Source organism: Diplotaxodon limnothrissa, linkage group LG6, assembly GCF_057381915.1.
Source record: "Diplotaxodon limnothrissa isolate DT_005_m linkage group LG6, D_limnothrissa_male_GT1.1, whole genome shotgun sequence".
Taxonomy (NCBI): domain Eukaryota; kingdom Metazoa; phylum Chordata; class Actinopteri; order Cichliformes; family Cichlidae; genus Diplotaxodon; species Diplotaxodon limnothrissa.
In genome coordinates, this window is record NC_140601.1 from 23,407,625 (window position 1) to 23,429,039 (window position 21,415).

Genomic DNA, 21,415 nt, shown 5'->3' on the forward strand with positions numbered 1-21,415 from the left:
GACCATGGATGCTAACAATGAAAGTCAATGTCAAACGCTTAGCCAAACTAGTAGGTACCCATGTCCCTCAAGTGAAAATGGTCCAAATTTTTACTGATCCTCACATTTGGCTTAGCCTTGACCTGATTTTCACCTAAATTCACCTCAGTTCATACCGTTATTGATATCTACCATCACTCAAATGTGTAAAAAGGAGATCTTGAAAACTGACAGACAGACGAACAAATGGAAACGATTACACAGAACCTCCCTTCCGGGATAGAAAAAAATCAATCTGAATCTTCAGTGTCAAGTTTAATTGTGCGTGTTTAATATACAGTATTTTATGTCATGGAGGCCACACTTTTACAGAGGACAGCCAAATAAACAGCAAATCCATGCCCCACATTCCTGTAACATTCGGACAAAATAACAAAACAGTATTAATACAGACAGAATACAGTGGCTTGCAAAAGTATTCGGGCCCCTTGAACTTTCCCACATTTTGTCACATTACAGCCACAAACATGAATCAATCTTATTGGAATTCCACGTGAAAGACCAATACAAAGTGGTGTACACGTGAGAAGTGGAACAAAACTCATTCCAAACATTTTGTACAAATAAATAACTGCAAAGTGGGGTGTGCGTAATTATTCAGCCCCCTTTGGTCTGAGTGCAGTCAGTTGCCCATACACATTGCCTGATGAGTGCTAATGACTAAATAGAGTGCACCTGTGTGTAATCTAATGTCAGTACAAATACAGCTGCTCTGTGACGACCTCAGAGGTTGTCTAAGAGAATATTGGGAGCAACAACACCATAAAGATCAAAGAACACACCAGACAGGTCAGGGATAAAGTTATTAAGAAATTTAAAGCAGGCTTAGGCTACAAAAAGATTTCCCAAGCCTTGAACATCCCACAGAGCACTGTTCAAGCAGTCATTCAGAAATGGAAGGAGTATGGCACAACTGTAAACCTACCACGACAAGGCCGTCCACCTAAACTCACAGGCCGAACAAGGAGAGCGCTGATCAGAAATGCAGCCAAGAGGCCCATGGTGACTCTGGACGAGCTGCAGAGATCTACAGCTCAGGTGGGGGAATCTGTCCATAGGACAACTATTAGTCATGCGCTGCACAAAGTTGGCCTTTATGGAAGAGTGGCAAGAAGAAAGTCATTGTTAACAGAAAACCATAAGAATTCCCGTTTGCAGTTTGCCACAAGCCATGTGGGGGACACAGCAAACATGTGGAAGAAGGTGCTCTGGTCAGATGAGACCAAAATGGAACTTTTTGGCCAAAATGCAAAACGCTATGTGTGGCAGAAAACTAACACTGCACATCACTCTGAACACACCATCCCCACTGTCAAATATGGTGGTGGCAGCATCATGCTCTGGGGGTGCTTCTCTTCAGCAGGGACAGGGAAGCTGGTCAGAGTTGATGGGACGGTGGATGGAGCCAAATACAGAGCAATCTTGGAAGAAAACCTCTTGGAGTCTGCAAAAGACTTGAGACTGGGGCGGAGGTTCACCTTCCAGCAGGACAACGACCCTAAACATAAAGCCAGGGCAACAATGGAATGGTTTAAAACAAAACATGTCCATGTGTTAGAATGGCCCAGTCAAAGTCCAGATCTAAATCCAATCGAGAATCTGTGGCAAGATCTGAAAACTGCTGTTCACAAACGCTGTCCATCTAATCTGACTGAGCTGGAGCTGTTTTGCAAAGAAGAATGGGCAAGAATTTCAGTCTGTAGATGTGCAAAGCTGGTAGAGACATACCCTAAAAGACTGGCAGCTGTAATTGCAGCAAAAGTTGTTTCTACAAAGTATTGACTCAGGGGGCTGAATAATTACACACACCCCACTTTGCAGTTATTTGTAAAAAAAATGTTTGGAATCATGTATGATTTTCGTTCCACTTCTCACGTGTACACCACTTTGTATTGGTCTTTCACGTGGAATTCCAATAAAACTGATTCATGTTTGTGGCTTTAATGTGACAAAATGCGGAAAAGTTCAAGGGGGCCGAATACTTTTGCAAGCCACTGTACATTTCTGCCCGCGAGGCAGCAAACAAACCACAACAAAGCTCATTCGAATCAAGCAACAGGCCGCCGTTTTTCTTTTGCATACAATAACACCCATCATGCAACTGTGCACACGTTACTATTTTCACCTACTGGAACATTAAAAAAACGAGGGAGCACGATATTTATGTTAACGCTGAACACAAAGGTTTTGCGGCCGCCTGTGCTGACGCCGAAATGTCACATCAGACAGAGTCTCAGAGTTCCCGAGAGTAACACTGAAGTCTCCTAAACCGTTTCACTCAGCAACGCTGGTGCACAATGTTATACCATTCAAAGCTGAAAGCATGACACATATAATCTCCCTCAAAATACTTGGTTTCACCTGTGATCGCCATGACAACATAGCACAAAATGTCTATGCAACGTTGTGGTGCTGCAATAACATGCTCTCAGCGTGCGTGTAGATGATGGAGATTATGTTTAATAGGAGACGATGAATCTAAATACAAAGCTGAACAGCTGGTGAGGATGCGTGACCACCACATATTATAATTTATGTACACAGTTTGCCTCCTTTCATTGCCAGAGTAACGCTAATACCTACCAAAGGTGCAGACGTGCATTATGGCTTTGAATGCATCAGAAAGTAAGTATATGGGGGGTTTTTTTTAAGTTCAATACAACATTGAGAATATTCAAGGTCGATGTGAGTTTTTCAGATTGTATGACTGTCTTTGAATGTACATCACTGAGATTATTGGTGTCTTTTAACCTAGTCTCCATACTTTCTACCTGTCTACCTGAGATTAGCAAGTGATTTCTTTCTCTTTTTTCACAATTTCAGTGCATATGTTGACTTAAACATGTAAGCAATACAAAATGAAGGAGATTTCTTGTATAGACAAAAGTGGGTATAAATATTGGCAGGGAAAATGGCGAGCTTTAAAGAAGACAGCTGACACAAAAACACATCAAGATAAAATCAAGTTAAAAATAAATCCAAAACACAACCAAAGGAGGAAAAACTAAAGGGAACAGAAAAAAAACAGGTAAGAATCACAGGAGAGAAATGAAGTCAGGGACCACAGAAAAGAACGAGGGAGAGGCTGTGGTTGCATTTGAATGGTCACTTTTGCTTCCTGAGTGTAGTGGCCCAAAAACATCTAAATGCCATCTATAAAAAGAGCTGATCCAATTCTCTAAATACTAACCAAAGGCTGTCCAGTGCTTTTTTGTTAGCTATTTTAGCATACGATCCACTGGACCTACTTTTGTTTACATGACTCATGTAAACAAATGATCAGTGTGACCAATTAGGAATGCCCATTATCATGTAAACTGGCTGTGTGTTTTCCATCTTGTGCCAAAACTTGCTGATATGCTGATACAGTTATCTGTGTGTTCACAGGACTCTATGCAATGCTGTGAAAAATTAAGTACAGCCTCACTGCTTCAATAGGAATTAGAAGGGTAAGAGCAGCCAGGCATCGCTAGCAAGTGTGATCATCTTTATTAAAGCAGCAGTTTTGGCAATTTGTTTTTCTTGAGGATTCAGGTGAGGTCAGACAGTGCAATGCTTAAGGAAAAAACAAAAACAAGAGCTACATCTCACGTTGGTAGTGCAATCAGAAAAAGACTTTTAAAGAAAAACCCTCTTCTCTCTAAAATGAACATGACAGCACAGCTTAGGTTTACAAAGTTGCATCTGAACAAACCATAAAACCCGTGGAACAATGTCTTTGGATAGATGAGACCAACGTGGAGATGTTTGACTATGATGTGCAGCACCATGTTTGGAGAAAGCCAAACACAGCATAACAACTAGAAGAGTAACGTTTTAGGCTTCTTCTGCAACCACAGGACCTGGGAGCATTGCAGTCACTGAGATAAACCATGGAGCAAAGTAAAGCTAACTTGATAATATATTTATTATAACGTGTAAATGAGCAAAGAAAATGTCTGAAATTGTTACCATTTGTTCCAGGAGAGCGTTTCGTACACACAAATGATTTGTTTGTGTTCCAGACCTCGACCTGATTGAAACGCTTATATATGAGGTATTGGAACCGAGGAACAACAAAGGTGAGGAAAAGACAAAGTAAAAGCAACGGGAAAGAACCCATTAACAAAAAGACGGGAGATTGAATAAACCAAGAGAAAGAGAAGCAAAGACAGACAGATAAGAACACACACATGTAAGAAAACACAGATGAACCCTAAGTAGCATTAACAAAATCCTGCAAAGTGTTTTGCTTGTGCTGTTCACAACTGTCACCCTATTGCACAACATTTTTTATACGAAAAGCATGAAAAATGCCAACAAAAAGTGATGCCACAATGTCCATGTTTGCGCCCCCCCTGCTTTCTGTCCAAATAGACAGTTGGTGTCTAGTGGACAGATAACCCTCGCGTGCATGCATCCCTTCTCATCAGTCTGTGGCATCCTTCAGTTTCTACAAGGCTTTGTCAGCATTAACTGTTACAGTTGTTTCCCAGCCATCGCTTCAATTCGCCCATGGTCTCTGGTCACCGCGCCGCTGCCAATTTCATCATTATTTGTCCCCACCCCACCCCGACCCCCCACCTACATTGAATACACCTCCTGCTGCATGAGATGGATTTAATCATGGTCATCATCAGCCTCACACTGTGCGGTGTCTACTGGAGCATTGCAGTGAATATGAAAGAAAAAAAATATGGGATGAGAAGTCTTCTAGTTTGAAAATACAAGAAATCAATCAAAAGGTTATTAATGATAGTTTTTTTCATTTCCTGTTTTGACCTGTGTATGCATGAGACAAACATAACATCAATTTCTCGTCATGTCACAGTGCTATTTAGATCTTTGATAGTTTGTTTTTAATGTTTTCACCTCTCACAACCCAAAATCACTTTTGGATTAATTCAATTTCGGGTGTAAGAAAGATGGAAATTGTTTCTTTTTTCCCCCTCTGTGCATATTCTACAAATCCTCTGGCTAGATGACAGCAAATCAAAGGAAAACCAAGGAAAAATACTGCAGCAGGATGGATGTCAGGTGGTCTGCGGATAAATATGACGATATTTTCACGCTAAGGTGGGTTCAGTTTCCCTCTGAGAATCCATCCTTGTGTCCTGAATGGTAAACCAAGGTTGTTAAGACATATCTTACAGCAACTGATCCTGTTAAACTTGAACATTGGATTTTTTTTTTCACAGAGACTGAACTTCATTGCTACCCTGCCAGCCAGTCTGTGAAGGTTTTCTTGTTTTTTTCCATCACAATACAATATAAAAAGATGTTTAAGTAACATGATGAATGCTTTATCCATTTGTCAAGGCTCGGGGACATTGTTTTTAACAAACATCAGGAAGGGAAATCAAATAAAAAACTGGCGTGAAAAGAGAAAAAGCATGTGTGAACGTGGAGCGGTTGCTTTATAAGCTTCAGGGGAGAAAAAGTCACATCTTTCAGCAATTCACAGTCACCACAAAAGCCACTCCACACCCTGCTGCTTTTGAAATTACTGGCCCAGACTTACAGATCTGAGATTACCAAATGTTCTGCCCTATTTGATGAAGCCCTAGAAGAGATTTAACCTCAAAAGGCAGGACATCAGTTAGGCTTGGGGCTTAAGAGGTTAAACAACTCAGTTCAGTCCAGGATTGTCTCCAGTCAGCTCACAGCCACAATGGGCTCCACTGAGAGGATGTCGGTCCTCCCTGTGAGCGCCTGCCGGGCAGTGAAAAGCACATGTGCATCTTTCAGGTTGTGGGACTGACTTGAAGAAGGGTGACTCTGCTGTGAGGAAGCTTGGACCGGGTGTGACCAAACGTTCCTTGGCCTCGAGGAGTCCTGGTTGTCGGGCCAGGCAGTTCTGTGACATGGAGCGTGAGGTACTGCAGGGCGAAGCTCCGGATCCAAGCCGACCACTGCCCGTCGTCTCTTCCTGCACCTGTCAACGAGGAGCTGGAGCTCCTGACGGAAAGTGGGGTTCAGACAGCAGTAGATGAAAGGGTTGTAGCAGGTGGAGCTCATAGCTAGCCAGTGAAAGCAGAAGTAAAGGGCATTAGAAGAATGGATGGCCTGGCTGGACAGCAGCACCACATAGCAGTTGAGGGGAAACCAGCAAACGGCAAACACTCCGACCACCAGAAGCAGCATCGCCAGTGTTCTCCGGCGCTTCCTTCTCTGCGTGGCATGCTGAGCTGTTGTGGTGTCACCGATGGCATTGTGGCGCCACAGTCTACGGGCCACTATGGTGTAGGAGGCAGTGATGATGAGGAGGGGCAGCAAGTAAAGCAATATGAAGGTCAACAGGTCAATGTACTGCCAATAGACATCTGACGGCTCTGGGAAGTCTGGGACACACAGGCTTCGCTCTTTCTCCTTACTGTCAGGAGAAAGACAGAAGACAGAAAATACTACAGTACTGTGCAGAAATCTTTATATTTTGTCAGGAAAAATGGGAAATAAGTACAATGATTTATCAACATGTGCAAACATAAATGGAAATACAGATTATATATGGCAAAACAAAAACCTTGAAGCTGTAATATTCTAACCAGCTTCTAAGTCAATGATTGACTGTACGACCACCTTTCATTAACCCAGCCTGAACTCTCTGGGCAAGGTTTTTCTCATTTAAATAAGTAGTCTTCAGGAATAGTTCTCCGGGCTTCTTGAAGGACATTCAAAACACCTCTTTGGATGTTGGCTGTTCTGTCACCATGATCCCAGCCTGCTTCAATAATGTGGATGCCTGGGCTCTGGAGAGGCCAATCCATGACTTACAGTGTTTTTCTATAAGTCATCAATTCGAACCCAAAATTTCTGATTGGATTTCTTGATTTTCAGTGCAGGTCTGGTGTAATGTGACATGCCAAATCACCCTTATCCTTTCAGCAAGAATGGCTTCTTGACAGCCACCCTTCCATTTTCTTATGAGGTTTCAATGAACTTCAGTGAAACTGAAAGGGACACATGCATCTCTCAGGTCATGAACAGTAAAGCAGCAGGTCTTTGTTAGAGATTTTCCTATTTTTAAGGACTTGACACTCATCTGCTGTAGATGGTTTTTTTAGGCCTGCCACTTTTTTTTTAAACTCTCATCCAGTTTCCACATCTTTTTAAGGACACACCATGAATCACATTACTAGTTCAAAAATAGTAGTTTATGTCTATCAAATATTATTATTTTTGCCATTTTTAACAAATTCAATTAAAGAAAATAAAACACATGATGCACTTTTGTGACAGGGTGCTGGTTAAAATAAAATAAAGTTCCTAAAATTACAATTGAAAATTGGTTCTTTGTTCTTAATGTCTCTCATGTATAGATACACTTCTGGGTCATCTGTTGAGTAAGGTTCCTTTATATGTTTGAATGATACATAGTACCGTGTTAAGTAACAAGTACAAACATTCCTCTGAAAATGGTCAGGTACAAGGACTGGACTGAAAATGAGTGAAAAATCAGCCGGAGTCAGAACCAGACACAGAGAAGCTGCATTCAGCTTTTATGCTCCATATATCTGGAACAAACTCCCAGAAAGCCTCAGATCAGCTGAAACACTCAGCTTATTTAAATCCAGGTTGAAGACTCACCTGTTCTCAGCTGCATTTGAATAAAAATAATAATAATAATAATATTTTTTTTATTTGTTTTTGTTATTTAATGTCTCTGTAAAGCACTTTGAATCACCTTGCTGTTGAATTGTGCTATATAAATAAACTTGCCTTGCCAATATCCAAATAAAAACTCTGACGGACCTTCAGAAAGCCTGGAGAGTTAAACCACTTTAAATTTACAAGAAAGTCTGACTGGTGGTGCAGCTCGAGCCTTTACCCAGTACTGTATATTAATAATCATTGGCTATTGTTATTTCATAGAGAAGTATGAATTAAAAAACAACAACATTTGTCTCTGATCCACTGAGTTTATTAGTTCATAGTTATTTTAAAGTTATTCTAGCTCTTCACTTTTCATTGTTACCTGATGTTTTTTTAAACCAAAGAGTTATTCATCATATTGTGTATGACTTTTTAATTTTATACTAAAATTATGGATAAACATTCATCAGAGCAGGAAATATAGGATACAAGTGCATATATTAGTAATACTTAAGCCACTTCCTCCCCTTTAATCAGACATGAGTGCATGGGGAAGGGACCTCTGACAAATATCTGCAAACATTTCTTTGGTTTTATCCACATTAATTTGGAGGAAAAACTGGTCACACCAGTTAATGAATTCATTAAGAACTCAGCCGTGATCTTGCTTCACACCCCACAGAAGGCTCACAACCACAAAGTCTTTGGTGTATTTAAGGGCAAATCTTCATCTGTGTTTGCTCTGATTCTCACTAGTATGTAACTCAAAGCCCAGTGGAATTTGATGCTTTTTGTTAAAAGCAACCACACTGTGTGTAAAATGCATATAAAAATTTGATAAGAGCCTAAAACTGGGTGAAAAGGGAAAGTGCACAGATGAATACATTTTCACAGAGTAAAATACTAAGAGATAAAAAAGAAATTCTTTGTATACGATTAATTTCTGCTTGCACAGAAATTTGAATTCTGAACTCTGGGAACGTGTGACTTGTTCTCAATTAGCTAATCAGTCTCCTTTGTAGATATAACTCCTGTGTAGCTCTTCCAATTTGCCAGACTGCTTTTGTGCTACCAAGTTGAGCATTCCAGTTTTCATTTTGCTTCTTTGACTTTGTTGTGTCGACTTTTGGCCACTGTTTTCGCCTACTTTCTGTAACTCTTGTGACTAAGTTCGTTCTTTTTAAATCAGGCCAATATTTCTTTTTCGGATTTTTTTCCCTTTAAATCTGACACAGAGCAAACCTGTTCCACATCCATCAGTACATAAAGTAGAGAACCTCCATCTCCATAGCTAACCTCACTGAATTGTGCCTCTACATAATGACTGTGAATCATTTTACCTGTATGTAAAGGTCAGGAGTTTTTGGTAGATTGCATGTGGGAGGGAGAAGCAGCTGGCCATTATCCAGATGACGGCGACCCAAACACCACCTTGTGTAGGAGACATGCGAGGCCTCAAAGGATGCAAAATCACCTGAGAATCACCACACACAGATCAAAGTCAGTGCAAATGCATACACTTCAGATCAATATCAATCACCAGTCTGTGCCCAGGGAAGTAGAAAGAAAGATTAGAGTATGTTTTTTTTTACAAGCGTGGCTCCAACTAGTCGAAAACAGCGTAGTATTGCAGTATAGCCAACTGCTGTTTCTCAGCCTCTGGCTGTTTTTGTTTGTGCCACAAGCCAACTACAGTGTGGAACGTAAGATAATAAAATGTCACAAGAGGAAGGTCTCGGTGTGTATTTAGCGATGAGCAGATGTGTGAGTGAGGAGGCAAAATGTCCCTGATACACAGATTAGTCAGGAGAGCAAGTGAAAAGGGAAGGAAACAAAAGCTTTTTGTTCACTTCAGTTCAATAAGATTAAAAATACTGGCCAGATACTGTGCCTTCTCCACAACAAAAAGCATGACATAACTGTTGAAATACACTTTTTTTTTCCTCCTTGAATTAAAGTTTTATTTTGGTCAAGTTAGGCAGTCACGCTGCCTCTTGGTCAAAAAGTCCTTGCAAAGTGTACAGAGATGGTTTGGCTCATTAAGCTGCTGCAAACACAAATACAATCCCACTCAAAATAAGGATCTCATCCTTCTTGCTTTATCTTGGGACCCATATTATGGAGATTCAATGTGTTTCATAAAGACATGCCAGCTGGGAGCAAATCTCTAATTTTGGCTCATCAAACTAAAGTTGTTCGTGTTTCTCGGACCGAGCAGTTATAATTGTCCTGTTCTCCCCCGGTGCTGGTTTCTGTGCAGCAATTCAACAATGAAGGCCTGATTTGTACAATCGCCTCTGAACACCATACGTTTGGATGTGCCTGCTAATTAAACTCTGGGAAGTATTTATGTGCGCTCTACTCTGTGGTGATTTGCAATTTCTGAGCCTGGTAGCTCTGATGAAGTCATTCTCTGCAGCAGAGGTAATTGTTGGTATTCGTATCTCTAATATGACTCCCTTCTATTTTATGTTTTTCCGGACCACACCCAAAGAAACTTTCATAACTGACTTTTTCCACACTTGCTGACTGTTACGTCTTAAAATACCAATCAACTGTCTTTTGTCTTTGCATATTTTAAAGGCTCTTTTTAACTACTGTGGTTAAGCAGAGCTTAAATGTGCTGTATACCCAGGAGTTATGGCATAACTAATGGATCCTCTGCACCACTTACTGGACATACAACTGAACACTTTCTCTAATTTATGCTTCAGCTCCACTGCCACTAGGATACATAGAGAAAATCTTTACCATCTCACACAATAATGCCTGTATTCATTTTAGACCCAAGCTCTTCATTTTGTCATATTTAAATTTCGGTTTGTTTAATCGCTTTTTCAAAAAATGATCTTTTACCCAATTACACCATCCTTCCCCTTATCCAATTCAGTTGAAGCCTTTCCCCGCTGTCATAGGGCGAGATGAGAGGTACACCAATCTGCCAGGGCTAACACAGAGACATGCAACCATTCACACTCACATTCACGCCTACGGCCAATTTAGAATTGCTAATTAAGCTAAACCCCACTCTCCAGTTTCTCCAGCTCCAACTGTGTAAGCAGCAAGTGCACAGTACCATGCAAACTGGATTTGAACCTAAGACCTTGCTGTGAGGCAAAAAGGTCTTCTTACTCCCAAACTACATCTTCAGTGTAATTTGTTTACCTTTCTTAGCTTTTTTTACTCTGCGATGCATTAATATTGTTTTTTTGCCACAGTAACTTTCTAGATTTTTGGATAAATAAGCCATTTTAGTATCATTAATGTGGACTGAGACCTTCTGAAATAGTGTTCAAACACCTTCAGTTTTTGACTAATAAAATCTTACAGGCAGTTTAATACAATAAAATATGCCATCAGTCAGTTCACTTTTCATCTACTGCTGCCTGCTAGTCCTTCTGGAGGATTTATCAGTGAAAGTAAAGTCATCCCATGGTGCCACTTGCAGACTCTGCAAGCATCCTTATTTTCTTGTCATCACTCTCGTGCATACAGATGTCAATAAAGTTGCAGTATTTGTACTTCCCCTAATTTCCTTCGGGATTAATAAAGTATTCTGATTCTGATTCTTCAGCATTTAGCGAGTACCACTGAAGGGGTGTGAGTAAAGACTTATGGAACGAATTCAAACGTGCGTGGGACAGTAAGTACAGGTCTTACTGGCTATTGTGCAGCATTGTGGTAACAATGACACAGACAGACTGTGGTTATTTAAAGATGAGGTCATGAGTAGCAGTAGAGACATACGAGGTAAAAAAAAAGTTTAAAACTATATTTTGGGCAAAGTCTGCATTTAATATTATATTTTTTTAAATCAGGTTTTACTGGGTAGTCTGTACATGTGTTTCCATTTTCTTTTGACCACTGAAATTAAAGTTAATTTAGATAATGTCTCAAAATAGCTTCCTGAATAAGTGCCTATTTCATCATGGCTAATGAGTGCCAGGACAAATTCTACCTTTGCACTAATTTTATTAGTGCTTGAAAAGATGGCAACTTCTTAAGGTTCACCAAGGCATTTCACCTTTCATCCATGAGCCAGAGCGATAACTGTTGTGAGGATTATCCCCCCATCTTATTAATGCAGGGGACAGACTCAAAACACAGTCTTAACTCACAGTTTTAAAAGGTTTATTGGACAAATCACTAAGCTGTTCTGATTCTCTTAAGAATCTTTTGTCTTTAGAGTGAAGGTAAGATAAATAAGTTTTACTTCAGATTTTTGAGATGTGAATTGTGGATGGTCTGATGGAACAGCAAGCAGGCACCCAGAGAGGCAAGGCGAGCAGCATGGAGCATGGCTATGAGTGTGGCTGGGGTCTTGAGTGAAACTTGGAGGGGATGCAGGTAAGTAAGAAATCAGGTTCACGGAGTTAACTCCAAAAAGGCAGAGGGAGAAATGAAATTAATAAATGTAAATAACTCGGATGGAAAGCAAACATGGATAGCCTAATTACCACCATGGGAGGTGTAACGATCTGACGAAGATCTGCCATACTTCCAGCCATTAAATACTCTGGATGATGAGGAGACTCAGAACAAGGAATCAGAGAGAGGGCCACGCCTGATGACCCATGGAAGCATTTTCCCACCACTTCGCCTGTGTGGAGAAAGAAAACTAAAAAATCAAGTGAGAGGAAAAGGAAGACAAACATAAAAACCCCGAGTCTTCCCAGACAAGGACACTCTCTGGAGGTGGTCCATCACACGAGCCGAGGTTTTACTGTCACTAGGGCCAAAGTGTACAGCCTCATTAGGAAACTTGCCTCATTCGACAATCATTTTCGCTACCGAGGTCACCCGAGGTAGATGTGAGTAAGGGTTGAAATGCCTGGAAACAGATCTCAAAACTGCACTGTAGGTGTCAGAAGTCACCAACTCTGTTCAACTATGATCATTCACAGTGGTCATAGATTGCCACCTTGGGCCAAAATTTGAGCACTGACATCCTTGAAAGAGTATTCTTTCTCCTTTAAACTGAAGAAGCCTCCATGACAGTTTATGTAACATACAACGTGATGCAACTGACTAAACCCACAAAATGCAGTAAACCTTAGAACCAGTAGCAGCACAGGTCAATCAGTGGAAAACTAATTTACCAGAGTTCACAATATAAAAATATTATGTCACTTATTTCCAAGTGAGTCATTTCCCCCTCTCCACTGAAAAACCGGAACTTCACACACCTGCCACGTCTCACTGCTGGTTATATGCCACTGTATGCCAGCAGTACCACTGAACTCACTTGTTAACTGAAAGTAAATACAAGTCACAGTCTCATAAAACTGGTTGAGACATTGTCACATGGTGGCTATTTTAGGCAATCCAAAAACATTCTGCGTTGTTTAAAGAGAACCTGTTACATCGAACTCCATATGTTTATTCTCACGCTGTACTGCAGTAGCGCTGCATGATTCACAGGTCAAAATGATCTTTATGTCATACTGGGCCTTCATTCAGCTGCCCTCCATCTAAGTCAGCAATCTCCTGATTATCCGAATATCAGAAATAGAAACAGCATTTGAACAGCAGGCGTATAGGGCACATAGCTTTCAAGTCTTTAGTGCTGCTCTACCATGTGGGTACTAAATTAAAAAGTCTGAATAACCCTTGAACTAACAGGCATACCCAAACTTATGACTGCACAGCTCCTATCTTTCCACAGCTGGGAGCAAAGTTGAAATATTGCAATTAGAATGAGAAAACACTGTTGAGATGTAGAAATACTATTTAAATGCATTTAAAGCAAAAACAAGAACCACAAGAAGCTTGTGGCTTTGTTAATTAAGAATATTACAGAGGGTAATTTTTAGACTCCCTCAGCTTCATCAGTGAGATATATAGAGTCACGATTCAGAGAAAAAATATACTTACCAGCAGCATATGTCACCTTTTTTTTTTATCAGAGCTGTTTTTAATAATGTGCCCTAAAGTTACTAAGATGCTGTTTATACTTTTCATGATGTAGAGCAGGGGTGTCAAACTCAAATACACAGTGGGCCAAAATTCAAAACTGGAACAATGTCGCGGGCTAACGTTAATATTTGTTGAAATATATTTATTCCTCCAGATATAAGAATGAATCTTTTCTTATGGACTCAAACACATTTTGCTTAAAAACTGAATATGGAACAAGCAAAGCCTAATACTAGACAATATATATATTAGCTGTATAATACCAGTAGGCCAGCTCTGATAGTAATTTGGTATGGCGGGCCAGAGTTTGACACCTATGATGTAGAGGGTCAATATACATGTCCAGTGATTATTATGGAAGCTTAACGGGATTTCAGGTGGTAAAAGTCCACAAAGGAAATGTATATAAACAGATAACTCCAAGTTTCAGCACTGTGATGAGTCACTGCATCATAAGCAGGTCTGTTGGCCCTGTATACACACTTTTAGGGGTCCATTAGCGGAGCTGATCAGGTTTTCAGGTATGCAAGTGTGATCCTTGAATGACTCAGTGACCACAGATGTTAGAACTGTTGGTTTGAAGTCATTAATGCAGGGTCACATGTATGTTAATGGATTCTTTGAGGCAGTAAGCTGCAGAGCACAGAGATAGCGAGAAGCTGAATATGTTAAATAACTCATGAGCCAATTCAGCAGCACAGTCTGATCTGCTGCTTTGTTTTTAGACAGTAGTCCAAAAGTGGCCCTTGCTGTCACCTTCCTGGGTCTGTTGACCCAGCGTTTTGAGTTTTAGTTTATTTGGATGATATGTTTGAGTTCTTTAGGGTAGCTAAGTTGTTTATTAGTTTCCCTTTGTGTCTTCTACCGCTGTATTTAAGTTTCCCTCTCCCTTTGCCCTTTGTGTTTCATGCTGCGTGTCTTATGTTGTCAAGTTTATATTGTCTTGTCTGCGTCACATGTTTCCTGTTATATTTTGAAAGTCTGTGTCCTATGTCAGTGTAGTCAGCTTTGCTTCCTTTGTCTCGTTATGTCAGACCAGTGCCAGCTGTTTCCCCATGTGTTTCCACTTCCCCCAATCACCCTTGTGTGTATTTAGTCTGTGTGTTTCTGTTCATTCCTTGTCAGGTCGTCTGTTGTTCACTCCAAGGTTGCCATGTCATGTTTCATGTCTAGGTTTTTCCTTGTTGTTTATTTAATTTATTTAATTCTCCCAGTTTAGGTTGATGTTAGTTTACTTCAGTTTGCCTTGCCTTTTCTTTGTACCCTTTTACCAGCCTTGTTAAACGGCTCGCTTTTTGTTAATACTCAAGCTTTGGTCCAAGTTCCTTCGTGTCTGCATTTTGGGTCCACTCTTCACAATTAATACAGTCTGACACCGCCAGACTGTGACACCTTGCTGTCTCTTCATGCCTAAAAATAAGAGAGAGTGGAGACAGAGAGGCTAACACTGCTCTTAGACATACTCCAGTCACAGCCTTGTCCTTTGCAGGTTTTTTTTTTTTAGTTGTCTTAGAATTGGCCCAAAGCGTAAGGAAAAACGCTTTAACCATTTAAGGCTATGACACTTCTACTGGCTGTAATTGACAGGTACACACACTTCTGTGATTTCACAGAATGCTTGATGTCTCTGCCATCAAATTCTAACAGGCTTCTATTATGATACCTACCAATAAATCACATGTTTCCCTGAAAAGAACAGGTAAAGTGGATAGTGTGTTTTCATCTCTCGCCTCTGCCAAGTCTTTCTTTATTCACATTCATGTGTTCCAAATGTACAGAAAGTGCATCTTGGAGTTAATCTTTCACATTACCAAAATCCGAATAAAGTGGAATATAAACTCAAATAATATAAACACCAACCAGCATTTAATTTGTTAATTTTTTTCCACATATGTTGACAGGATTACAGTAATGCTGATTTGCACTTTGATAAAAGCACATTTGTGTAGTGGGAAACCCTGCAGAAATATGGCAGAGATAGCAGAAATAAGATTACAGTGACTAACTTTAAATAATTATTGGAGACACCTGCAAAATAGTCTGTGAACTTGTCAACTTATTTATATGTACAGGATTGGTGCTGTACAAACAAAACTGCTATTGCCTACTAGCACTACTACTATTGACAAGTCAAGCATAGAGTGGGTCTGGCAGATGCCAAGGCAAAAACTAGATCCAGGTTCAGCAGGTTCAGACTTCCCTCTCACTGGCTACCTCCAAGGCATTTCCAAGCCAGCCGAGAGATGTACGCTCTTCAGCATATCCTGGGTGTGCCCCAGGGCTTCCTTGCAGCATAACATGATTAAAACAACTCAAATAGGAGGCACCTTGGAGGCGTCCTTGTCAGATGCCCAAACCACCTTAACTGACTCCTTTCAATGTGGAGGAATAGAGGCTCCACTCTGACTTATTCACAAATGCCAAGCTCCTCGGCCTATATTTTGCCATTTCAGTTTGTCAATCTTGTGCTCATCTCTCTCTTCACTCATGAACAAAACCTCAAATGGTCCACCTGGGATACCATGACCTCAGAATTTGAGATGCTAACTCTCATCCCATTTGATTCACCTCCAGCTTGCAAACCTCCCGAGTGTGACCTGGAGTTTGCTGCTTAATGAAGCCAACAAAACCACACCCCCAACAGGATACCAAGAGTGACACGGTCAGATGCCTTCTCCTTGACGTGGCAGTGACGGGTGTGAAAAGTGACTCTACATTTACACTTGACTCAGTAAGTAGGATCACACCATTTTGAGACTGAACAACCTCATTGATAATATCTTATATCTCTAGCAAGTTTTTGCTGTACATGAAAGTGTGGATATGATCAAAGCACCCCTCAACATCTCCACCGATAAGCTGTGCAGTATTACTGACAGAAACCGGCACAATATTGGAAGGAATCTGGAAAAGCCTGTTAGATGACGGGGGAAGCGGACTCTTCCTCTTGCAGTCTGCCATGACAACAACTTCCTCGCTCCTTTGTAGCCGTTTACTTTCAAGTACATCTCGTCTTCTTTGTTTAGTCCCAGCTTGCTTCCCACAAACAGCTCATCTTCTCACGCTACATTGCACCACCAATTCTATCAGTCGCATGTCTTGTAGACTGTGGATTAGCTCATGACCAACAAGGAGAGCAGATCCTGGACAATAGGGGTGCAACGATACTCGTATCGATATTGAACCGTTCGATACAGTGCTTTCGGTTCGGTACGCATATGTATTGAACAATACAAAATTGTAATTTATTTTATCAACTTTCCTTCTGACGATGCTGTCTGTGTTGAGCGCTCAGTGAATCTGCGTTCGACTACTCCGCCTAGGCTGCACTGTCGAGCGCAGATCCACTGAGCGCTCAACACAGACAGCATAGTCAGAAGGAAGAGCGCAGGGCAAGCTAGCGAGACAGAAGTTAAGCTCTCCTTGCAACATGGCAAATTGAACCTCCCCCACCCTCATTCAGATCTGGCGTTTGGAACTATTTTGGTTTTCATGTGACGTATGACCCTGAAGGTAAGCGAGTCATGGACTAAAGTAAAACAGTATGTTGGATGTGCCACGCAATGCTCAGTTACATGGGTGGGAGCTAGTGTGTTAGCGCAGTTAGCTCGTTAACGTGTTGGCCGTCCAGCCCCATGCACGGGGCGATCGGCGGTAGCTAGTTAACGGAGATTTGCCGTGTTGTGGCGTTAACGTCATTTCAACGAGATTAACCTGAAAACACTAGTGGCAACACAACAAATATGACTGCACATTTATGCCGACATCATCCTAGTGCAAAGACAAGTGGAAGCAGACAAAAACAACAAGCACACATGCTACAAACTTTACCCAAGTCATTTAGACAGCCGTTAGCACATGATTCTCCTTATGGGGACCTGATATGTTTAATATGCTGCTGAGAATATAGCCCAGAAGAAGCGTATAGTATAGCTTTTATTTTGGAAAGAGCCATTTCTCTGTAATAAACTCTTTTCCAAAGATGAGTGATTCCTCAATCAGATACAGGGCTCGCAATATCGCTAGCCCGACGTCCCGGGGCTATCTCTGCCCTGCCTGTCGGGCTATTGTAGGAAAGAAAAATATATGTCAATGCTTTTGCATTCTTTCGGAAATGTAGCTGGGTAATTATGTCATTGGCATCGGTGAGCCACTGTCAATATGTGACATATTGAAGTCGCGTTTGAATTTGTGCTTGTTTTTTGCTTTCACTTTGCAATCGCGTGAACTGTGTATAGAGAGCGACAGCACTGATCTGTGAGTGATGATAATTTGTGCACCAATTCCTCTGACATCATCTTATTAATCGTTAGCTTACTATGCAAACATGACAAGTGAAATCTCCGCAGCAAGCTTAAACATGTGAGAGGTTGATCGCGCAGAGAATCGCTGAGCTTATGTGAGTGCGTGTGTAAAAGCAGCAGGATATGTATTTTAGTTCTGCTGAGCCAAATAAGACAGGTCAGGGAGAAGAAGTGACAGCCAAAGAAAAGCTTACCACAAAACGGAGAAGTTATGACAAATCAGACTATAAGGCAAAAAGAAAGTGCAGCTTTATGGACAAAATAATTTCTGTGGCTGCAATATGATGAGCTATATAACCAGGGGTGCACATAAGTGGTCCGCATGTGCGCATTCGCTGTCAAAATAGAAAACACGCACAAGGGTTAGGGTTAAATTTAAAAACTGTACTTTTGAGTTAAAATATATATTTATAATTTTAATAAATGACAAATTTAAAAAGGCATGAACATTTTTTTTTGTTCGAACCGTGACACCAAAGTATCGAACCGAACCGAACCGTGAATTTTGTGTATCGTTGCACCCCTACTGGACAAGTCCCCAAGAATCTGTACCAGGCCCCTAACGTAAGGTCTGCGAACAAGTTACATTTTTCCCCGAAAAGAACAAGTAAGGTATATAGTGTGCTTTCCTTTTTTGGCTTCTGCCAAAGTCTGAAGACAAAAGCTAGTACCACACTAAACTGTCGTACTCAGGAGGAGGTGGTGCCCCCTTGTGGTGTAACTTGGGATATCACTCCATGAAGGATCTGTGAGTACAAGAAAATAATTATTAGAATATAATGTGTTAAATTTGCTTAGATGAAAGGGTCCAGCAATAGATCAGAGGAATAGGGAAGGATTTGTTTGTGTGTTTTAGTCTGGTTTAGCTGTAGGCTTGAGAGTGTGTGTGTGTAATTGTGTACAGGGAAAGGAATTTATGGACACTGGGGGTCTGCCTGTCATAAAAGGAGACCGGAAGCTACAGTTGGGGATTGCTGATGCTTGTACCTTTAATAAAAACTCATAATTATTATAACGTAGAAGCAGGTTTGCAGGAGACTCTCCACATGCTTATCTGTAAATGTAAGACAATAAGAGGCCAATGGCCCAGTGGATGCAGAGTGGAGGTCTCAGTGTTTGTAATGTTAACTCTGTTTTGTATGTTGTCAAAAGGAATTTGGTGTAGCTTGGGTGAGGAGATTACTTTTATGACCATCATGAAGTCACGTACACAGAGACACACACACAAACACAGAGTGCTTTGACTGTTACACTCACACACCCACATGCACACACACGGGTACGCACACACACAGGCACTCATGTGCTCGTGCATACACACACAAACACAGAGTTTGCAGTACACCATGAGGGTTTTATGATGGGGTCGCTTCTATAAAGCTGACTGTAACAAACAAAGGAGTGGAAGATTTGCAGAGGGACACCGGCCTTGCACATCTCCCCTTCTAGAAGATGCATGCTTAACTGAAGATGAATAAAGGTTTTGTGAAAATGACTACTGAGTCCGGTGCCGTCTCTGGATGCCTCGAGGAATAAAAAAAAGAACCGGGGTGAAACTGATTTCATAACAGATCTATCACTGAATCCAGGAGTTAGGACCCTTATTTAACAAAATTACAAATGAAAAACATTTAAAGCATAAAAAATAAGTAAAGCGCACAATGTGACCACATGTTACTTGGAGTTCTAAAATTCACCAGCACTGACAGCACACTGAGAGACGCACACTGTAGCTGTGTCCCACCCCCATATTTAATATTCATTCTAATCAGGTTTTGAATGTTTGGTGTGTTCACCCTGGAAAATGAAAAAAATAAAAAACTTAAAATGTCCTTAGGGCATCACTGTGCGTGCATGCTAAGTACTCTTTTAGTTTAACTTTTTGAGATGGCTTTGATGGACACTAGACTCCCATAATGCACTAAATAAAGGAAATTAGATGTCTGATGTTTGAAAAGCTCCAGTAATAAACATTGCAGCCATTGCCCATTTTTACAGGGAGTGACATTTTAAATCCTATCTGACAGTGAAAGCAGACATTTTTATTTCGTTCTTCTTTTTAAAAAACAAAACAAAACAATAAGAAACCTGTTGGTTGTGCCTCAGGACACACACTCAGCAAATTGTTTTTGTTTGCATTCATTTCGCATTCATGGAAACGAATTGTCACATTTTTTGGTGAGAGTGAGCACAAGTTTATAAGTAATGCATTTCCACAGGAAGCAGAAAAAGCAGGGGCCATCACCATGCCAACTAAGACAGCAGAGCTTTTTATTTTAAAAAAAGCAACAACTGTTTTTTAATCCAAACCATGATCTTTTAACTAATAAGTTGTTTTTATTGCTTAACCCTTTAAAGCAGCGGTCCCCATAATTGTCAGAAAATTGTAATATTTTGAATCATCTGAGAAATTTCCATGAATGACTTTTCATTTGTATTGTATTTGCTACATCTGGATTTAAAAAAAAAAAAAAAAAAAAAATGAAATCCTTTAAAAATGTATTACGCAATTATTTGGGTTTTTCAGGAGGGGAAAAAAAAAATCACACTGATGATGAAGTCTCAAAAACTCACGAAAAAAAACTGTATGTATCAAATATGGTACACTAAGTGTTAAGGAGTTAAATCAAACAAGTCAACAAAAAGCAGTGTCTTTTGTTAATTTACTATTTAATAAAAATATAGGTAACATCTAATCATGAATCTTGAACTACTGACCTCAGATTTAATTAGATGGCTACTTATTAGTCTAGTCAGCATCATGGCTGAACTTCACTGTACTTCTTAAAGAAAGCAAATATGTAACCCCTGCAGCAGTTCTGTCAGGGCTCTGTGTGCAGGTAGCGTAGATGAGGACCCAAACGCAGGACTCAGAGACTGAATTGTAACTGAAAACTTCAGCTTTATTGCTGGCGAAGAAACAAAACATGAACTGAAACAATGAACCCGACGAACAGAAACACACAGGCACAATCTGAGGGTACGACACGACAGAGAGCAAAGGCAAACACAGGGCTTATATACACAGGGGAGTAATCAGGGAATGGAAAACAGGAGGGAGACACAGCTGGGAGAGATTAGGGCTAATGAGACAGGGTTGAGCGAACCTAGACACACTGACATAAGACATAATCCCTCTCTCGCGCTGCTGTGGAGAGAGTGAGCAGCTTCCGGTTCCTTGGCGTACACCTGGCTGAGGATCTTACGTGGTCAGTACACACAAACAAAACAGTGAAGAAATGGTAAATGGTAAATGGCCTGCATTTGTATAGCGCTTTTCTAGTCCATAGGACCCCAAAGCGCTTTACACTACATTCAGTCATTCACCCATTCACACACACATTCACACACTGGCGATAGCAAGCTACATTGTAGCCACAGCTGCCCTGGGGCACACTGACAGAGGCGCAGCAGCGCCTCTTCTTTCTCAGGAGACTGAAAAGATTCGGCATGAGCCCCCGCATCCTCAGGACCTTCTATCACTGTGCCATTGAGAGCATCCTCACTGGATGCATCACCACCTGGTATGGCAACAGCACCGCCTACAACTGCAAAGCTCTCCAGCGAGTAGTGCGGTGCTCTGA

General features: G+C 40.8%; 1 protein-coding gene across 1 annotated transcript in view; it reads right to left on the minus strand.

The window, feature by feature from the left end:
- Positions 1-5,673: 5,673 nt before the first annotated feature.
- Positions 5,674-21,415, minus strand: part of gpr83 (G protein-coupled receptor 83) — a 39,294-nt gene continuing 23,552 nt past the window's right edge. The window contains exons 3-4 of the mRNA XM_085355951.1: positions 8,952-9,085; positions 5,674-6,391 (exon numbers count right to left, since the gene is read on the minus strand). Of these exons, the coding sequence (XP_085212077.1) occupies positions 5,674-6,391; positions 8,952-9,085 (852 nt within the window). The remainder of the gene's footprint in view (positions 6,392-8,951; positions 9,086-21,415) is intronic.